This window comes from Otolemur garnettii, unplaced genomic scaffold, assembly GCF_000181295.1.
Source record: "Otolemur garnettii isolate 467f Iridium unplaced genomic scaffold, OtoGar3 scaffold00001, whole genome shotgun sequence".
Lineage (NCBI taxonomy): Eukaryota > Metazoa > Chordata > Mammalia > Primates > Galagidae > Otolemur > Otolemur garnettii.
In genome coordinates, this window is record NW_003852396.1 from 10,310,975 (window position 1) to 10,331,728 (window position 20,754).

A 20,754-nucleotide genomic window follows, 5' to 3' on the forward strand; every position below is an offset into this window, starting at 1 on the left:
GGGCTGTTAGCTTCCCCCACACCAAGATCCTCTCACCTGTCACTGAATTCCTTCGTGACCTAGTTAAATGCTATTTCTTTCTGGGTCACAGAAGTGACACAGCCTTGAAATCTCTGCCACAAGAAGCAGCTCCTGAAGTTGATCAGAGCCTCAGCTTCACTAGAAAATGAGTGGGTGAGAGAGCTGATGAGGCCCAGTGCCAACGTGCAGCCAAAGCCCAGGAACTCCCCTCTGTGCAGAACCCATTTAAAGAAGATGCTGGATAATGCTCCAAAGAATTATCTCAGGAAACATGACTCCAGAGACCATCTGAGCTAAACTCAAAGGATTTTTCTTTTTTATTAATGTTTTAAATCATTATAAAATGAACTATTTCTCTAGCAGCCAGATTAGACAGGCCCCCCTGGAAATGATTAAAGCTCATTCTACACAGTGAGGCTTGGATGGAAATTAGAAAAAATAAAAAATAACATGTAGCTACTACCATTTACATGCTTATTATTCACCAGTCACTGTACTAAGCTCTGTGGGTTATTGTCTTCTTGTAATTGACCTATCTTGTAGACGCAGCAACTGAGGTGCAGGGTGCTTAAGTAACACACTCAAGTTCACACAACTGCTGAGAGTCAGGTTGGAAATCTAAAGCAGTGCTTTCCAGACATTCAAGTACATAAGAATCACCTGGGAACTTTGTTATGTGCAAACTGGCTCAATGGGCCTGGGGTTCTGTATTTCTAGCAAGCTTCCTAGTAAGGCCAATGCCGCAGGTCTGTGCCCCGTGATTTGAAGAGCAAAGTGGTAGGCCTGAACTCCACAGTCTGAGTGGTATCACTACTCCTGACAAAACTCAGGGAATTTCATGCTTTAAACATTCCTTTGTTTTTCTATATCATAGAGACAAACAACCTCAAAGTTAAAGGCTGTGAGAGAATGATCATTCAGACATGGCCTAATGTGACGAGCAGCTCGGCATTCAGGCTCTGCAGAATCTTGTATACTTTTCTTGGTATTGTCCTTTTTTCTTGGACATTTTTATCCAAATGTATGACCTAAGACCAAAAATATCTGGTGCTTCCGTCTCCCCTGTGTACCTGTCCCTGGGCAGGCAGACAGAGGTGGCACAGATGACAGGGTAGATAGAAGTGGAGTCTTAGAGAGCCGGTTCTCATGGTGGCAGCATACAGCCATGCCAGTCTCCAACCTCGGGTTTGCTGGGAATCTAGAGCAGCGGTCTGGTTTCTGGAATGTAAGGCTAGCTCCAGGGACTTGGCGAGAGAGTGAGCTCTACAGGTTGTTACACAGTAACTATTGGTGGGATTATTATCTGGGGGAAACCACTTGAAGGCAATTAAAACGGGGGAAACATTTTAAAAAATAAATAAAATGGACATACCCTTTGATCTAAAAATTTTGCTTCCAGAAATCTGTCCTTCAAAAATATGAATACTTGTGCATATCTATGCATGGATGTTCCTAACAGCATTGTTTTAAATATCAAAACAGAAAAGAATGCATTGATAAGAGTATGATTTAATAAATCATGGCATGACCAGGATGTGGCTAAAAAAATACAGCAATTAATAAGAATATGGCGTGGATCCATGAAGATATTGTTGGGTCACATAGTGTTATGTGAAAATATATTTCACATATTGTTAACTGAAAATAGCAAGTTTCAGGACAATATATAAAATATTGTATGTGTATTTATACCTTATTTTAATAATCACTTCAGGCTGCTATAACAAAGAACTATAGACTGGGTAGCTTATAAACAACAGAAATTTATTTCTCGCAGTTCTAAAGCCTGGAAGTTAGAGATGAACGTGTCACCATGGTCCTTGGGTTTTGGTGAGGACTTTCTTTCAAGTTGAAGACTGTTGAATTCTCAAATAACAGTTAAATTAAAAGGGAATACATTTTTAAGTTTAACAAAATTTCATTTTTAAAGTTTATATATGTTTAAAATTTAGATAAGAGGTCTCACTTGTTGCCCAGGCTAGATTTGAACTCCAGGGATGCTTCCACCTTAGCACTGCGGGTAGTTGGGACTACAGGCACATGTTACTACACCCACCCTAATAATTTTCCATTTTTAAGCCAATTGTTCCTGCTTGGCTTGTTAGGCTGTTTTAATTTTCCTGCCAGTTCCAAGTTATTGTTAGATATTCAAGTTGTTCCAAATTTTCTTTATTAAAAACAGTATAAAGTGAGCATAATTGACTGAAAATTAATTTGAATTTAAAAAGCAAAAGGATAGAGACAAAAATGAAAGAATTTTGAGAAACAGGCCACCTGCTTCAAGCTGCATATTCTCCAGAGCAGCTTGCCTTCACCCAGGCTGCTTTAGGAAGCATCTTTTCTTCCATGGAGGAGGAGCGGTAAAGGCCTCATGTGGGTAACACAGAGGATTTCAACCTGCTCATAGTGGGCACTGTGAGAAATGCAGCTTGGGAAGACAGGGGAGTGTCACTTTGGTAGAAATTTCAGAGGGACTGTACACAAAGGAGGTAATATAGCAAGCCTCAATGCTGTCCTTCGGAAGGCATGCTTACAAGATTGGCCCTTGGCTGGTGTCTGGCAACTTGGTTTCAGTAGAAGTTCTCACTATTTCTAGAATGGTAAAAGTGGCTCCCTAAATGTAAGCTATGCCAACGATATTGTTCATGCTGAACACTGATTTCCTTCTGGGAGTCTGGAATTCTGGTACATCCCAGAGGCTGCCACAGCTCCCCCTGTGTGCTGTCTCCAGTGAGCCTCCCTGGCAGACAACATCTCCTATATACTGTCATGACTTGGTGGTGGTGGTGGTGGGAATTAAGCACACCCTGTGTGACTCTGTTGGGAGAGGACCCTTAGAGTCTGGTTTACCCTGGACTTGGCCAGTTGCCCTTAATTTTTCCTGATTTTGCTTTGTATCCTTTGATGTAATAAATCTTCACCATAAGTTTGACCGTCTGCTGAGTCCTGTGAATCTTCCCAGTGAACCATCAAACCTTGGAATGGTTTAGAGGACCCCAGCCCAGGGACAGAAAAAAATAAAGTGACCTTTCTTTAGACAAGTATTTCTAAGCTGGGAGCTAGTCCTTCTATCCTAATGAACCAGCAGAGAATGAAGATTAGACATAAAATGTCTTTTTCTTTTCCTTTTTCCCTAAGAGATCAATGCTCTTTTTAAATTCTTTCTTTAAATTTCAGATTAATAGAGGATTCAAGTCATTAATCCTATTTCTTAATTGACATTTCTGGTTTGCTCTACCATTTTTGAGGTATGGATGGTGATTTAAACTAATTTTCTTTCTGCTAAGAGTGGCTGTATGAAAGACACAGACACTGATATTTTTTTTTCTGATGTTCAATTCACGGACACAGCAGTGTGACGAGGGATTGCAAGGCTGGAGAACTTCAGCATTTCAACACTGGGCTCTTTATTTGAATCTTTTCACTGAAACTGCTAAATTTACCAAGATGAGGAAGAATTTAGAACAAGGGGATTCAGCTGGGGATACTGTTGATTAATTATTCAGTCAAAAACTTTTAATGAGGGCCAGACAGGTGCTGGAATCTGGAATATCAGCATAATGGCGACATGACTCCCCCTCAAGCAGCGCAGGGCGCCGTCGGGGACTCTGGGGTGTGCTGGTCTTGCTTCATCCTGGCTTGTAACAAATGACAGTGAAGATTCTCAGGACTTTGGGGGGCCAGTTCCCATTACCCTAGTAACCTGACGTCACAAAGATAGGAGAACGTCTACCCCAGAAATTGGCCCTCCCCACTCCTTCCGGCTGCTAGTTAAACACTTACCGGCATACCACTCCGGGGACACACAAGTGACCACCGTAGGTGAGCTTCTGGAGTCAGAGAGGATCTCAAGTAAGGAGAAGAAAACACCGAGGAGAGGAGGCGAATATTCCCCAGATAGCGGGCAGCTCCGGGCGGGACTCTGGCCAAGGCGGGTGGGAGGAGTTTGCTACGGGCAGGGGCGGGGCCATCATTCTAGCTGCGGCCCTAGGGCGGGGTAGGGCCGCTCCTTGCCCGCAGGTGCTCAAACCACAGAGGCAAGGCCAAGGGCGGCCTTCCCCTCCAAGGCTTCTTCCGGCCCAGGCTAACCTTGATGACATCTTTTCGTCTTTAAAGGATCCGTTTGAGCCCTATTCTCCGCCCCCAGCTTCTTCTGTATGTATTTTAAGTGTCTTTTTCTCCATATAAAGAAATTCTAGAGCTTTTTGAAGGAAAACTCAAGTGCCAGTTTTGTCTCAGACTTTGGAGGGAGAGGACTACTGGAGCTGCTGCCAGCTAGCGGTGGGGACATGCCTGGGAGAGATTTCTGCGGAGATGGCACTCGGTTATCCTGGTTTGTTCAAGCCGGTCTGGTCTTTTCTTCCTTTTCATTGGGAAAGTCCCACAGGGTGAGTGCCCAGGAGGACGACGTTAAGTGAGATTTCAAGACCTGTGCACCAGTACAAATGGGAATCTTTCTGGAGGTAAGAAAAAAAAAAAAGGCTGCACAAACACAAAGCAACAAAAACACCCCCGGAGAGAGGAGACTCTCTCTTTCAGGAGTAGGCTAGAGAGTTGAAAGAGCTTGGCTTGTCTTTCCACCAGGCTGCAGAACTTGCCCTCTAAGTGTCCAGTGAGCAATTAACTAAAGACAGATAGAAACACTTTAAAAGAATTGACACAATTGCTCGTTTCATTTTTTTCTTTTTACTCGAAAACTTGTTTTAACCATCAAATTTTGGCAGTTACAAACCTGTACACTTGTTGAATTTTTGTTTTTGGCTGTCTTTTGTTTTGCTTTTCTTTCATTTTTTAGAAAAAGAACACCAGACTGAATACTGCCAACAGCAATATATGCAGAAACATCCATTGCTTTGAGGGACACAATTCACTTTCCCCTTTGCATAACGTCTTGGTGCATGATGTGTGTGCAAGTTTAGGTCAATGTGTACATGTATGAAGAAATGATATATTTCATTCTGACTCCGAAATGGCATAAAAATAAAATACATATTAGCTGAGCATTTAAATGACATTCATTAAAAAATGTCAATACAAACATTTCCTTGAAAACAGAAAGTTAAATGAAAACACTAGAACAAAAAGAAAGGGTACATTTTGAAATGATTAAAAGACATCATTTTCAAATCTAAAATCCTTTTTGTGTGTGTAGTTACCTCAAAAGTTTGTGGACCAACAGCGTGGATGACTTAAGTGTTATATTCGACCCCCCAAATTAAAGCATCCTGATAGGCATAAAATATAGTATCTACAAAATCCTGGAAAATTGAAAGCATTTATATACAATTTTATAAACATTTTAAACACCAAAACATACATCTTTTACAAATCAGCCTGTTTGCAACAGGCCAATGTACAAGACAGTCTCTCTGATACAGTGCTGAAAAAGAACTGCTTGCATTTCCAAACACATTTGCCACTCCCCAAATGCAGTAGTATGGGCTCATACGATTGTTAAATAGTAGCAACTCAGGTATTTGTTTGCTGGAAGGGTACTACAACACATACTAATGGGTCCAAACACACTCCAAACAACTACCAATTCTCAAGCGCATCCTAAACACCGGAAGAGACTAATTATGGCCTTTGTGTATTATATACTTGTAATTATTGCTTTTCATTATTACATAAGGAAAGAAATATCTTATTCCTTTCCTGTCTCTTAGCCAGCTGGCTAAATATTAGCTGATGCCAAACCCACGAATGGTGACTTTAAACCCCAGCATTACAGCCACCAGATGCTCAAAGACATTGTGGATTTTCATTAAAGTAACATGCATTTGGACATTGTGGGACACGAACCAGCAAAAACACATAACTACCTTCTTATAGACCACACAAAATGGTGATCCTGAATAAACGCCTCTTCAAATCTCCATTTCCTAGGGTTTCAAACTGAAAACATAAAACATAAAAGCCTATAACCACTTCAGCAAAATCTGTGCACTTAGAGGGCAGCAGAGTGAAGAGGCCAGACAATTCTCTGGACAATCTGCACAATATAAACGTTAGATCTTCCCGAATTACTTCACATAAAACTGGTTTTGGGGTCTTAATTTATTCTGATGATCTCTCTTCTCAATTCCTCTGACCACGATGATGTAGACACAGCATCCGTGGGGGCAGCAGGTAATGTGGGGGAGAAAGTGAAGCAAAAGGCCAATGATATGGTTTCTACTTGCTTTTGAACCAGCTGTGCTAGCGATTTTCAAGGGCAGTACCCGGTGAATCCCAGAAATCAGTGCCCTTTCAAGGCCTTCATACTGATTTTCTGATAGGACAAACCTCAAATACATGGACTTGACTGACTCACATCACTAAGTTGAAACCTGGTATTTCATAACTGGCCAGGACAAGGGCACATAGAAAGCTAGCATGGACTAGAACTCAGCAGCAAAATATTCACAGAAGGAAGGGAATAAACAAAATGCCTACTTTATTCATCTTTTGCTGCCCCAAAGCATTTCCTTACTGTATGAAAAAAACCCAACAGCCCAGCAACTCTCAACCTATTCAAAGTGTGTCATATGAGTAACACACATTATGGACAATGGCTTCCAGGAGGTGATACGTACATTCAAGAAAGAAGAGAAAGAAACAAATTGCGTGTAAATATTTTCCATGTGGTTTATCATGGTGAAGAGGGTAGGAATAAACAGCTGCCAGTATTGCGTGGGGGGAAGGAAAAACAAAAACACACCCAGTAGGTAGTAGTATAAATCAAAGTTTCATTACAATTGACGACTTGTTTGAGTTCAAATCTGTGATTACCATTTCATCCTTATTTTAGAAACATTCTTTTGGCAAAAGCAATATTTTGATGACTATCCAAAGACATGTGTGAATGCTCAAACCATACCCTTGCTAAGGGGCCAGCAAGGAAACATAATATCATGAGGCTTCCAGAAGACTATTCTTCATCAGTTTTCTTTTCTAGCATATTCCAAAGAAGGAATGGTGGTGCTTGCTTTGGCAGCACGTATACTAAAATTGGAACGATACAGAGAAGATTAGGATGGCCCCTGCGCGAGGATGACACACAAATTCATGACGTGTTCCCTATTTTTAAAAAAATAGCCAAGGCGTTGTGGCAGGCACCTGTAGTTCCAGCTACTGGGGAGGCTGAGGCAAGAGAATCACCTAAGCCCAAGAGCTGGAGGCTGCTATGAGCTGTGATGCTACGGCACTCTACCGAGGGTGACAAAGTGAGACTCTGTCTCTAAAAAAGAAAAATAAAATAAATAGATGACATAAAATAAAATAAAAGAAGGAATGGTGGAGGTTAGAGCGTACATCAGAAGCAGGTGCCCAAGCTCAAGGCAGTTTAATGGTGAACAATGTTAGGCAAAAAGGAATTGGCCACATGGGTGGGTGTAGTCCTTGTTCAACTACTTAGTGTCCTGTGTGAGCTGCTAGTCCCTTCCGCTCTCTGGCTATGTCTCCTCTTCCAAATAAAAAGGAGGTTAGTCTAGCAGATCAGATCCTCCCAACTTTCTGAATCATGGTCATGTCCGCGTAGTTCATCCTGGCCTGATTACAAACCATTCTGTAATCTACAGGGTATTCTAATTTTCCAAAAAGTGAAGTGGTATCATATGTTTAAAGGTAATTAATAAACTCATAACATGTGTTTGTCTGGTATACATTTAGCTGCAGAGCTATTCTTCAGAAAATCAGGGGAAGATATCCTGAAGAAAGAGGTACTTTATATAGGCCAGAGCCAAGGGTAGGCACAATTTTCTCCGGTGACTTCACAACTGCATTAGGATCTATTTATTCCTTCATCACTGAGTCAGTCAGGCACTTTCCCTTGAAGAGATGCTGTGTAAGCAGTAGTGACTCATCGACATTAATCTCATTCTAATATTTCCTAGGGGCAAGAAATGAATTGTTGGTTTTACTTTGATGGTTTTTATGTCATTGCATTATTAAAAGCATAGCAGTGATTCTATTCTAGACCATTAGTTTCTCATTTTTTCTGTGATTCTTGCAAATGTGCTTCCTACATCAGAAAAATACCAAAGATTTTCTTCTTGAAAGCAGCCTTAGTGAGATTAATTTATTTCAAGACCACAGTGTGGATAATGCCTCCATGAGTAGGTCTGACCGAGAGGCAGGAGAAAGACTGGGAAACCTGTGAAGTGCATCCACTTACTCAGGAAGTCTCAGAATGAAAAGGGATTTTTTTTTTTTTTGCCACAAATGTTCAGAAACACTGACTGCTAAGAAGTAAGTAAATTAAACACAATTGAAACAACTAAAAATATATCTCAGTGGATAATACATAGACTCAGGACAGTACAATTAACACACCAATGCCATATGCCATTAGAAACTGTGAACACAGATTTGCTCATTAAGCAGATAGTGCAAATATGCATTCATTTGCCATCGCCACTGCAGAGGTAGCCACAGTCTGATTGAAGCAAAAGAGGAAAGTCACCCACCTTGTCAACTTTAGGTTCTGAGGACTGGGTTATTACATTTCCAGTGGCGTGATTCTCCTGTTAGTTTTGGAAAGTCATGGCCAAACAGATGGGAGGAGAACCCCAGGGTGTAATTAAGTATTACACATTTTTCACATAGAGGTTAGTTCTAAAAAATTGTAACAAAATGCTGTTTTTAAAAAGCATAGTTTTTGTTTTAAGTTAATATAAATGGCAGTACCAAAATAAATTTAACTGAACTGGAGTAAAATATGGCATTTGATGTTTCCCTAAAATCACAGAGAACAGAGAAATTGGAAGGTATGCTCCGCCCAACACGGTCCATTCCCTAAAACCCTTGTTAGCTTTCCTCAAGAGCAGCCTTACGAGTGCAAGCACGTATTTGTACATAGGCCCAGACACACACACTATTATAATTTATACACAATAACTAATCTACTTCCTCTTCCTTTTTTTATGTAATTGTATTTATAATGATAACATCACCAATTTAGAATAACACATACCTTTTATCTGCATTATCAAGAACTGTGATTATCCAGGCTGAAAACTTTCAAAGTATCTTTCCCCCTGCCCCCTGAATTTGTGGATTCTGCTTAAACTTCTGAATATCTCATCGTAGAGAACACAATATATGAGCAAAGGCCAATTTCTACAGCAAGGCTCGAATTGTGGTTTCAGGTAGGAATATTTACCACAAAACACAAAACCGGATTATCACATTCTTTCTAATGTTCAAACAACATTAACCTCCTCCCTAACCCACAAAATGGAACCCAAGTAGCTTCTTGGTACCTTTCTCAAAGATCATAAAACCCAATTGTATTATATTGAATGCTTAACACAAACAAATGAACAAAAATAACTGAGCATACTAAACATGTTACTCAAACCTAATTTTATAGCTGAAAATTGGGCAGCTTGTTAAAAAAAGAGTTGATTTTAAAGGCTTTAGCCCATTTTGTTTTAATAGTTGCTTCTTCTTTTTTCCTTCGCCTAAGAGACTAACTTTTCCAACAATCATTACTACTATTTTCATTTACTATTTTCAATTCATTGGCTCAAAATTACATGCAACAATGCTTCTCTGATTGTTGCCAGTTTTTAATACTGCGAGGACTGATGCTATAACACTTTGCAGGGCACATACCGCACAGAGCCATAGAAGCTCCCTGCATACCTCAGTGGGCGAAATCATTTTCCCTGTTTGCATTTTAGCCAGGAACGCAGGTACCTACTTCGGGGATTACCAGTCATCTCTCAGAAACAGTTTCTCAGCGCTCATCTTCACCCGGTTGGAATCGAGCTCGCGTGTGACAGTGTGGCTGTGCAGAAGTTCCCAGGGGAAGGACCATATTCCTGCTAGTTTCACCAACTACTTTCCTTTCCCACACCTAAACCCAGCCAATCTCCTTCCGCCTTGCCGTACAAACTGGGCCAAGTCCGGGCGACGCCGCCGTCGCTACACCTGGGTCTGGTGCTGAGTCTCCATGTAGGGCACGTGGAGGCCGGCCAGGCTGAGCTCGCCCGCGCTCTCGTAGTCACTCATGGCTACTTCGGAATCGTCAAAGCCGCAATTGGCTGAGACATCCGAGGACAAGGTGCCTCTGGAATTGTGCAAGGACAGAGACACGCTGTCGGCCGGGCCCGTGGCCTCTGTGCCCTGGTTCATGCTCACGGCAAAAGTACTAAATTCACAGGCGGCAGGCGGGCCCACCAAATCCGTCTCGTTGGGGAAGGGGTGAGGGGGGAGGTACTGGCTGGGGTGGAACTGGGGCCGCCTCCTGCAGTCCGGGCTCAGCGTGCCGGCCAGCGACCCCGGCCGGGAGGGTGGCAGGGCCTCGTACTGCTCCGGGAAGTCCTCGGGCAGAGGCGGAGGCAGCTGGTCCTGACTCAGGAACTCCTCCTCGTGAGGCGGCGGGTATTCGCTGTCGATGTCATAGCCGCCCAGGTAGTAGTCGCTCTCCAGCTCCCGCGCGCTGCCCTGGTGTGCGGACCCGCCCTCCTGGCTCTCGTAGTTGGGCACCTCCTCTATGTCCGACAGGCGGGCCCCCGGCATCCAGTCCGAGGTGTCCCAGTGATAGGCTGCGAGAAAAAAGCCGTGACAGTTAATTTCCTCCAGACTGCAGCTGGGGCAGGGCCGGGAATGGGGCAGAGAAGGGACCGGACATGCATTCTCCTCTGCATGCTATTAATATCGTTATGGGGCCTGCCATGCTCTCTGGCCTGGGAGCAACAAGGTGATGGCAACTGTGATGGATGGTGCCGGGTTGCTTGAAGAGCTTGATTCAGCCATGCTGTGAGATGGCCAGCAAGGGCAGGCCGAGAGACAGTTGTGGGAGCCCCGAGCCCACCCCAGCTGCCTCTTCCTTTTCGCGCGCCATTTGCAGAGCCAGGCTAGCAGCATGCATGCCTTGTGGAGAGGTACCTCGGCTGTACTGTGGCCGGCTGGGGGGACGGGGCTGGAGGTTGCAGGCAAATGGGTGAATTACAAGCATAGAGGAAGAGGGTGGGAGAGGAACGCTGGTGGAGCTTTCCTTCCAATACTGAGCACACAAGACACCTGGAACATGCAAGATTCAGGTCAGGACAGAGGGACAGGGAGAGGGTCAGAATGAACTCAGCAGTTCAAAATCCATAAATAAAAAGTTATGCTATGGTTGTGGCACAGTCACCTCGGTTGTAGTTCTGTCCTTGGTCCATGACAGACACTGTTTAAATACAAAGTGAAAAGTAAAACTGACAATCCAAGCCATATAAAGACAGATAAGAACATTTTTAGACAACATTAAGAAAGAGACATGCTCTAAAGGCCTCTGGGCTATGACTAAGTTTAGCCTTTTTCATAACTCCCTATTGTTATTAAGAAAATATAAAAATAAATCTTATCTATGCCAGCCCCTAATTTTATTAAGGCCCTAATAAAAGCTACCTGGTTGAAATAAATATACATCATATTACAGCCTTGAATGATTTCTTAAGTGTTCTCAGCACTCACAGTAGGTGGTCAGTAAATCCATGTTGATTGTAAGAATGAATTTAGTATTAATCTGGATTCCAACTAATTGAGTACTCGTCTCTTGGAAGAGATTTTATAAAAAGAGTATCCCATGTATTAAAAAAAATTATGAGCTAGAATTTTTTTCAAAATCATAAAACTAATTCCTAGAGAAAACACTCTACAACTTACTTGAAACCAGCTGTTTATTGCCCCTCTGTGGCTAACAGATTAAAATCACCCCTAGTCCACAATAACAAGGAAGCCAAATTTCTAAAAGGATAACTCTTTACACAAAGAAATGCTATGAAAGAAAAAAAGTAAATACCTTCATTCTCTATAGTGTCAACTACATTGTTGACAAGCTGAATGACAGTCACTATGGATGCTTGGTCAGGAAAAAAGACAGAAGAGAAGGAAGGACAGCTTCAGATTACTGGCGTATTGTAAACACACATTAACATTTTTTTAAACCACAGCAGCAACAACAAAGGTGCAGCATGCAAATAACCTGAAGCCTCCCCACAATCTGTCACTTAAGGAGTGTGTCGGTGGATACTTTTTGAGAGGGAGTCCCCAGGATTCTTGGAACAGAAGAGAAAATGGCAGCAAATCCAGTCCTTGTGAGAGAAAGGCTCAGAGGGGAGTGCTGGGTCATAAATTCACACCTCATGGCCCAGTTAAATCAATCTAGGAAGCAAGTGGTTCATCAAGCTCATGCTAATTTCTCATTAGCAACTCCCCAAGGCTCTCAGAGGAAGACCTCACCATTCCTAGGGATAATTATTTGTTGGTCAGTCATGCTGTTCTGAACCAAATGCCAGTAATAGAGGATAACCTTTGCAGGGTTGATGACTTCACAGTCACATGATGCCACAAATAGCCCAGGACAATACCAGGCCCAGCTCCTGCTGGTAAGGTGTGGACAGAAGTTAGCATTTGATCTCAAATACTTAGAACAGGGAAGGAAATCTCTGGTCCTTATGGGTTGTCTTAGCACTCAATACCAGCAGCTTTTGGAGAAGTGATCAGGATTGAAATAAATTTAATGAAAGTTCTTAACACTACCCCCTGCCTTAATAGGGACCAATGGGGAATGCTAAGCATGAAAGGGCAAGTGTGTGACCTTAAAGGCACATATAGCAGAGCCTATGAGAAAAGTCGACCAGGCACCATTGCTGGAGCTGCTGCCTGGAGTCTGGACACTATATGCTTTGGGGTTTGTCTGTATAAAATACAAACTAGCCTCAGATTTTCTTCTGGCTGGAGATGAGGAAAGGAGGAGATGTGGATCTGGAGGTGTACCCATGGCCTTCTAAGTATGGTCAGAAAAAAATCCATTATTATATGGTTCATTATCCCAGCAGATAAACCGAATCTTCTGCAATTCTCAGAAGTGCCCGAGTTGAGGGTGGTGATGGTGAAAGTAGAATATGTTACTGGCACTATGGCTTCTGTGGTCTTGGAGCTCCTCTACTTCTGTATTTACCTTGGTGGCAAGGACTATGCCATTTTCAATTTATACTTCTGGGTACAAAATGCCCAGCATACGACTTAGCACACGGGAGAAATTAAGGAAAGGTTTATGGGTTAAATGATTATATACATTAATAAGTATTTTAATTTTGTGGCAGTTGCTGATAAATGGGACAATGACCTAAGCTATTGGCTAAGGTAGGGCTGCCTGTATCTGTGGATGACTATGTGAAATTGTTCTTGGCTTACCACCAGGTGGTAAACACTCACTGTTTCACGATTGTTCCTATTTCCTGCTTTGCCCTGGGGAGAACATCCCAACCCCCAAAGCTGGGTCTTTGATTCAGAAAGCCCAGTCTGGCATTAGCATCCTCTCTAAGTGCAGGTTCACAGAGAGAGACAGAGCATAGTTTGGAGGGTCAGTGCAGTCTAAGAACCACGGGGAAGTTCGTGCAACATTTTGGGTATACATGCACTTTTCCAAGGATCTGCTTCATAGTTTTTAACAAAGTCTCCAAAGCCTTTGACCTCAAATGATTATAAGGTGGATTTAACTGAATGAAGATGTCACTAGTTCTACCAGAAGGCTCTTGTCTCTGAACTGATTTTTAATGATGGGGAGGGTGGAGATTCAATGAAGACACTGTTGGTAAACAACAACAACAACAAAAACTAAAAAGAAAGAAATGACTCTGCTGGAATATTATCAGTTGGGATGAGGTAATTCCTTCATGAGAACTCACTCCCTGGGTCTGCTCACAGCTCAGTGGGGGCTCCTTTAGCAACAATGGGTCAACCCAAAGCCGGTGAACACGCTCAAAAGCCCATGAACAGGCAGAGAAATAAAGCCGATCCCATCACTTCCCCCTAACCACCTTTTCCAGCAGAAGAGGTAGACCCCACCTCAAAAGCCCATGAACAGGTGGAGAAATAAAGCTGATCCCATCACTTCCCCCTAACCACCTTTTCCAGCAGAAGAGGTAGAACCCACCCATCCACTTGGAAAAATCCGCTGACTTCTTACCATTGTCGTCCCCAGAATCCGATTGGAAGGAGCTGAGGGACTGAACTTCAGAGTTGCTGCCTTTATTACTTCCTGCAAAGCAGGTTACTTCTCCCGCATCATCAACCCCTTTGTCTTCATGGACAGTCACAGAGAGAGCAGAAATGACACACTGGTTACCTTGTGCCTATTTCTAGTTCTGCCCACTCCCTCCCACCTTAGTTCACTTCTTGGGGCTCTTTCATTTGCTCAGAGAAAATAATTTAGCTCCACAATAGAAAATTGATTGTGTCACTGGGGGCAGAGGTCTGTCAATCAAGCGATTTACATTATGGATTCGTAACCTTTAACCCCTTAGTAAATGAGCTTCCAAATAGCTGACAGCGGAAAGTTCCCTCCTTAAAGTGCAGTGCCTAAGTGAAGAGTGAACCGAGGATGAAGTGGCTGCATTGCTCTCTGCCATTCAGAGTTAATTTACATCATTTACATGAACTGACGAGGTGTCAACACTAGGTTAAATGAGATTACTTTTAAAATAGTAGCATAAATATTTTATAGGGAAGAATGCCATTACATTTATCCCAACTTCCCTCTCTGGGGAGTGTGTGGCATTTTCAGCTTTGCCTTCTAGAGGGCACCGTTGTATCATTTTTGGGAATGACAACTCTGCACCCTGTGTCAAAGGAGTGCAGTCAGTGGTGTGACAGTGCCCTTATCCACATGTAACCTTCTCCAGCTCTGCTGCACAAAGGCAGCCAGAACATCACACACACACCCCGGGCTACTTTCTAACTTGATAGAGTAAAGGAAGCAATAAAAACAGGCCATATCTTGAAGTTGTCAAGTACAAAATGAATTAGTTGCCCAGAGATTGTCTCACCAGCTAACTTGGCCTTGCTTAACAAAGAAGGAAATGTATTCAATAGAACCTAACAATACTTTGTGTGTGTGTGTGTGTGGGGGGGGGGGGTGATATGAATTTTGGCCTGAGGTGGATTCTGGAAAAAAGCTGTCCTATCACAAAGTGGGAAAGGGGGAAGAATGATCACCAGGAAAAGCTGCAAATCAGTGTGTACCGTGATGGTACAAAGAGGTGCAGCCTCGTGATTCAGGGCACACTTGTTCCTCTTTGTGGCCACAGAAATCACTGTTTCTTCCACAAAGGGTGATGTCAGGAGCAGGCATGGGGACTCTGTGTCTGCTGTCAGGTGCTGAAGCCACCGCTAAACAATAAATTGGATAAACAAGTGATATTTGTGGAAAGAGATGCCAGGGAGAAATTTACCTCCCAACAGCCATATAGTAGAAAATACAAAGATGTGCTTCAGAAAAGCACACAGTACGTACAAGCCCAGCCTGAACACAGGAAGGAAATGACAAATGATCCACCCTCGGGAATGCCGCGCTGTGCATAAAACTTTCTCTGCTCTTCCATTGATTGAAAACCCCCCTTTTTTCTTATTGCTATATAAAAAGACCCCATTTTAGCTAGTTGACTGTTAAGACTGTAATAAAGTCTAACTCTGACAAATAATTTTTGATGGAATATATTTGTGGTTATAATCCAAGGGTAAATACTTAAAATATGTGTCCACAAAAAGAATCAGCAGATAGCAAGTTGGGGTGGTGCTTAGAATAGAAAGAACTCATCCTCGGCCCTACTCGGTGCTGGTAAGAACATAGGCTTTGGGGACTGATGCATCAGGTTCTAATCCTGACTCCCCCTTTAGGGGAGTCATTTCACCCATTCAAGGCAGTTTTTCCTTCCTTTGGCTGCCTTTTGTTTTCTCACCAAATCTTTTTGTCCTTAACCCTTACATTTGGGCTTCTGTCTTAGTGGTTCTGAGATACTCTTGAGATCCAGATCCACATCCTAAGAATCTTCTGGGCACCAGGATCTATGTATGTATGTATCTATCTATGAATCTATCAATCAATCTTTGTTTTTAGCTTCTGTCTTCCATGATGGTTTTCTAGTACTCAGCACTTCTGATCTTACTGACACTCTCCTGGCTTCTGGACAGCTGTGCTGTCCTCTCCACTTTCCCGCCTCTCTCTCTGGTGGCGGGTGTTTGTCTCCTGCCTGGTTCCTTCACTTCTGCCTGCTGCCCACATGTAGACATCTCTGAGTTTCCTTTGGAGCCTGGTTTGACTGTCCTCTCTCTGCTCTTCCTCCCTGGGTGACCTCACCCACCTACAAAGTCAACCATGCATGCAGGTGATGTCCAAACTTTCGCCTCTAGCCTTGACCTCTCTCCTGAACAGCAAAGCCAGATACGCCTCGGGGACCTCTGATGTGCCCTCCACCCCGAGTGAACTGCTTCCTCTCCAGAAGTATCCTAATGCTTAGAGAACCCCTCCTTGAAGAAAACCTTTATCTCCTCGCCTGAACATGCTCGTTAGCTTCATTTAAAACTGCTTCCCTTCCGCACCCCGCAACATATCCCACAGGGCTGTAGCCTCAGCCTTCTAGGCTATTGAGGACACTGCTGCTGCTGGAACATACGGCCATTTGGCCTGAAGTCATAGGTTACAACAGAGCTTGCTGTAGTCTCATCTTGCCTGCAGCCAGGCACAGAGTAAACAATCACTGTCTCCCACCTAACTGGCTCTGTGCTTTCCTCTCTTGTCCTTCTTAATCTGTTCTCCAAGGATCAGCCAGAGCCAGATTTTTAAAAAGTGAATTAGATCATGCCTTGCACCTGCTTAAAAACTTGCACTAGCGTTGCTGCTAAAATGTACCTGCTCTGCTCCAGTGCTCACCAAGCCCCACCTGCACCGACTTCCTTGTGACATTCTTCAATATACCCAGACCTTTCCTGCCCCAGGACCTTTTTACCTGTGGCTGTTCCTTGTGCCTAAAAGGCTGCTGCATAAAGCCTAAGGGAGATGGAACACCACATCTGGCTGGGGCCATGTTGCCGCCTGAGTTCCAGCTAAACTGAACGGCTTGCTTTTCTTCTGATCCTATGGGTCCCTCTGCGGAATGCCTTCCCTTCCCCAGACTGTTATAACCCATCATGGTCCAACGCAAACACCCTCTGCTTCCTTTAAGTCTTCACTCTGTCTGGAAGTCTGTCTCTTCTTCCCAAGCGGCCCTCCAGGGTACACTCCTATCACTTATGTGGCCAGCCTCTTGCATTATGGACAATGGCTCGCCATGTGAGCAGAGCAGAGGTTTTAGAGTCTGCAAGACACGAATTTGAGTACTGACCGCCTGTTAAAAGCTGCATGACCTTGGGCATGTGACCTCACCCTATCTGAGCCTCATCTTCCCCATCTGTAAATGGGGATAAGAACCAGGGCAATTTTCAGGGCAGGTGTGGACACTTAACGCCAGCACCTGTCACCGGGCATGCTCTGCACGCGATGCTCAGGCGCGTTCTCTCCCCCTGGCCTCAGCCTCTGGCCCTGCAGGTTCCCAGGAAGCAGGAGCGGAGTAACTTGGGCGCCTCACTACGGCCTACTCACTTTCAGTTCCCGTGTCCCAGCCGTTCTTCCGGATGGAGTCACAGTCGGAGCGGCAGGGTGACACGGCGGGCAGGTTGGGGGCCACGCTGCACACCACCACGCCCCGCCTGGCAGTCAGGATGCGGGGCGACTCAGGGTGAAACGTGGTCATCTCCTGGTGCTCGCCCCCCAGCCCGTCCACGATCTTATCCAGGTTGCTCCTGGAGTCACTCTGGAAGCAGGGCGTGTAGGCCATCGGGCGCACGGGCACCTGCGGAGGGCCCACCTCCTGGTAGACGTTGCGGCCGTCCCCGCCACCACGCAGGCTCCGGAATGGGATGCCGTTGCTCTTGGTCAGCAGCGCTGCGGTGGCCGGGTCCTGCACCAGGGTGATGTTGTTGCGAGAGTAGTTCTTGCGGAAGACCTTCTTGCGGAAGACTATGAAGAGGACCACCAGGACGAAGATGACGAAGAGCACCACGGCGATGCCGATCAGCTCCTCCTTGCCCACGTAGGCGTGGCCCGCCTGGATGTTGGGCACCACCACGGGCCGCAGCCCGCAGAACTGGCCCACGAAGCCCGGCGTGCAGTTGCAGAGGAAGGAGCCGAACACGTTGACGCAGGAGCCGCCGTTCTCGCACTCTTCCCGCTCGCACTCGTTGATGTCCTCCTCGCACCTTCAGGGACAAAGACCCAGAAGCCCCACCCGGACATCAGGACCCGCGGACACATGCATGTGTCCCGGAGCTTGAGGAAAAAGGGACATCTTTAAAAGAAAATAAAGCACCTAACTGGTATAGCTGGAGCAGAACAAAAATAGTGTGTGTGTGTGTGTGTGTGTGTGTGTGTAGGCCGGTGTAGACATGTCTGTGCCCACCGTGGCCGCGTCATCATCGCCTGTCCCTGCTGACCCATTTTCTCCCAGGTCCTCCTCCTTTACCGGGTTGGGGGAAGGAAGAAGCTTCTTTCCTGAGCGCAAATCTCCCAGGGACTTTACCAGGAAATGAGTGGAAAAGAACAGCAGTTGCTACTGAAGAGGTGTTGGCTGCGGCTGGATGCATTTCAGAATTTAAATTAGTGCAGCTTTAGAAAAAGGACATAATCAACATCTCTCACATTATATAAAAAAATACCCTCCCCTCCCCCAGGGAGGAACTGGCGCTGGCCGTAAGATCCCACAGTCAAATACGTTGTAGTGTCCGTGCGGTGAAACATACAGGTATTCGCACTAAATGAGACAGAAAGATTAAAAAGAGCCTCAGAGCATTTTTGAACAGGATTTTTTCATCAAATTAGTTTGCTACTAACATACTCCAAACCTTTCTAGTCCTCAGACCCCTTGAGATTGTAGAATTGCAGACAAAGAGCTGTGAACCTACGTGCCCCATTATAGGGTTTCCTCAGAGGAAAAACGTCTTTGGGTGTGAGTTTTCCTCTAATGGTTACAGTAAATTTTGTCCCTCTGGGAAGCTGGGGACTGTAGCAGGTAGGTGGGTGAGTGGGGGCTACATATCTTCTAGATTCTGTGCTTATGTTAAAGGCTAATACTAATTTGGATTATAAGGAAAAAATGACTAAAGCATTCTAATGAAAAATAATTGGATCCATTTTATTCTCTTTAAAGCAATCCATGGCTCACTCTGAGTATAATTATAAGGCAAGCATTTAAATCTCATTCTTCTATTGAGTCTTCTTACACAGACCTTCTTTTCTTCTTCTTCACTTTTCTCTATTTCAGTAATTGTTCTGATCTGCTCATTTAAAAGGCCCAGTCACCTATATTTTTGGTAATCCACCTTTTAAAATGTAGTCAAATGTCCCTAATTTGAACAGATCGGGGCCAGGTCAGCCGGAAATTAGTCAGAATCACAGAGTATTTAAAAATAAATGCTACTTTATTACTTTAAATTACATTCAACGATTCAAAGTCAGCTAAGTATTTCCTGGTAAAGTCCTCGGGAGATTTGCTCTAATGAATGCATAAGACTGATCTGTAATTAGAATATCTCTTGCTTGAGATATATATATATATATACACACTTCTAACATGATCAAGGATGGTTGAAAGTGGCATTTCACTTAAGAATTTAAAACATTCCCTTTCCTTTCAGCAAATGCTTTAATTTTGATCATCTTGGGGGAAAAGAGGTTTTCAAAGGAATGGTAAGTCTTAGTTTCTCAGAATGATCATAAAATGCTAGGCAGTAGAGTCCAGTTAATGAATTCTGGGGAAACAGTGAGTCCGCCTCAGCATTATGCTGGATATATTTGGTGACATAGAGGACTTTCTTTAACAGACTTGTTTTCCTAGTTACAGAGTACACAGTACTTATATAAAGTTTTAAAGATATAGAGAAGCATAAAGTAAAAAATATAAATTATCCATAATCCTACTACCCAGAGATAATCTCTATGAACATTTTAGTCACAGCCATTTTTACACTTACGGTCATTGTGTGGTATTTTGCTATTTTGTGATTATTCACTTTTGAGCATTTTCCTTTGCTTTCCACTACATCATTTATTTTAAACTTTCAGCCCCATAGGAATATAGAACATTCTTCTGATGCTCCTACCTCCCCGTATGCAATATGGTAATTTTGGTTAATTTGATAATCAGTGTTTGCACGATTAACCCATTGCTTGTCCTTTTAGTGGTAAATATTGTATCCCAGTTAGTTGTTTACTGGCTGGTTTTCTTAGCAACAAGTAGCAGTGCACAGAAAGACTATTGCACAATCTCACTTACGTGACTCCTGTGAGCCCAGCTTTACAATTGCAGATGAAACTGTTGCCTATGGGGTCGCAGGATCCTCCATTCCTACAGGGGTTTGGGAAGCAGGCTGTGATCTCAGATTCACAGTTAATCCCCGTGAACTGTGACAGACAGGTACACTGATAGCCTAGGGAAACAGAAGACCTCATGAACTACGATTCCGCTGGTAAGGCTCAAAGTGCTTACGCTCACCCTTAACATGTCCTCCTAATTCCTTGTTGAACCATATTTTAGGAAGGGCCCAAATTCCAAAGAAAAAAAAAAAAGCAAATTGGTTATTTCGAATACATCTTGACACAAAAATTGTCAAATTATAGTTTGGATTTCCTGCCAGACCATGAAAATTCACCTGATTAACCACATACATGAATGCTAGTGAGAACTATAAGAGATACCCAAGGGAAACATTCCAAGAACAGAGACCAAGATGGGAAGGAAGATGCTTTCTCCACCAGGCTACTGCTGTGAAGGGAGGATTGTTCCCAGAGAGGAGCAGTTCACCCTTGGTACCATGCCACCTCTTTTCTGGAGCCCCCTCCTACCTCTGTGCCTTCTTCCTCTCTCAAGAACTGAGACCTTCACC

The 20,754-nt window shown here is 43.8% G+C and overlaps 1 protein-coding gene and 1 non-coding gene across 2 annotated transcripts in view; one reads left to right on the forward strand and one right to left on the reverse strand.

Annotated features, from left to right (window-relative positions):
- Positions 1–6,981: 6,981 nt before the first annotated feature.
- LOC111724438 lies at positions 6,982–7,088 on the forward strand. The gene has a single exon (XR_002772738.1). It is a non-coding gene; the product is annotated as a U6 spliceosomal RNA (small nuclear RNA).
- Positions 7,089–9,041: 1,953 nt separating this feature from the next.
- FAT3 (FAT atypical cadherin 3) overlaps positions 9,042–20,754 on the reverse strand; it is a 541,807-nt gene continuing 530,094 nt past the window's right edge. Inside the window, exons 22-25 of the mRNA XM_003780826.2 lie at positions 20,145–20,298; positions 17,417–18,072; positions 13,967–14,080; positions 9,042–10,553 (exon numbers count right to left, since the gene is read on the reverse strand). Of these exons, the coding sequence (XP_003780874.1) occupies positions 9,931–10,553; positions 13,967–14,080; positions 17,417–18,072; positions 20,145–20,298 (1,547 nt within the window). The 3' untranslated portion in view covers positions 9,042–9,930. The remainder of the gene's footprint in view (positions 10,554–13,966; positions 14,081–17,416; positions 18,073–20,144; positions 20,299–20,754) is intronic.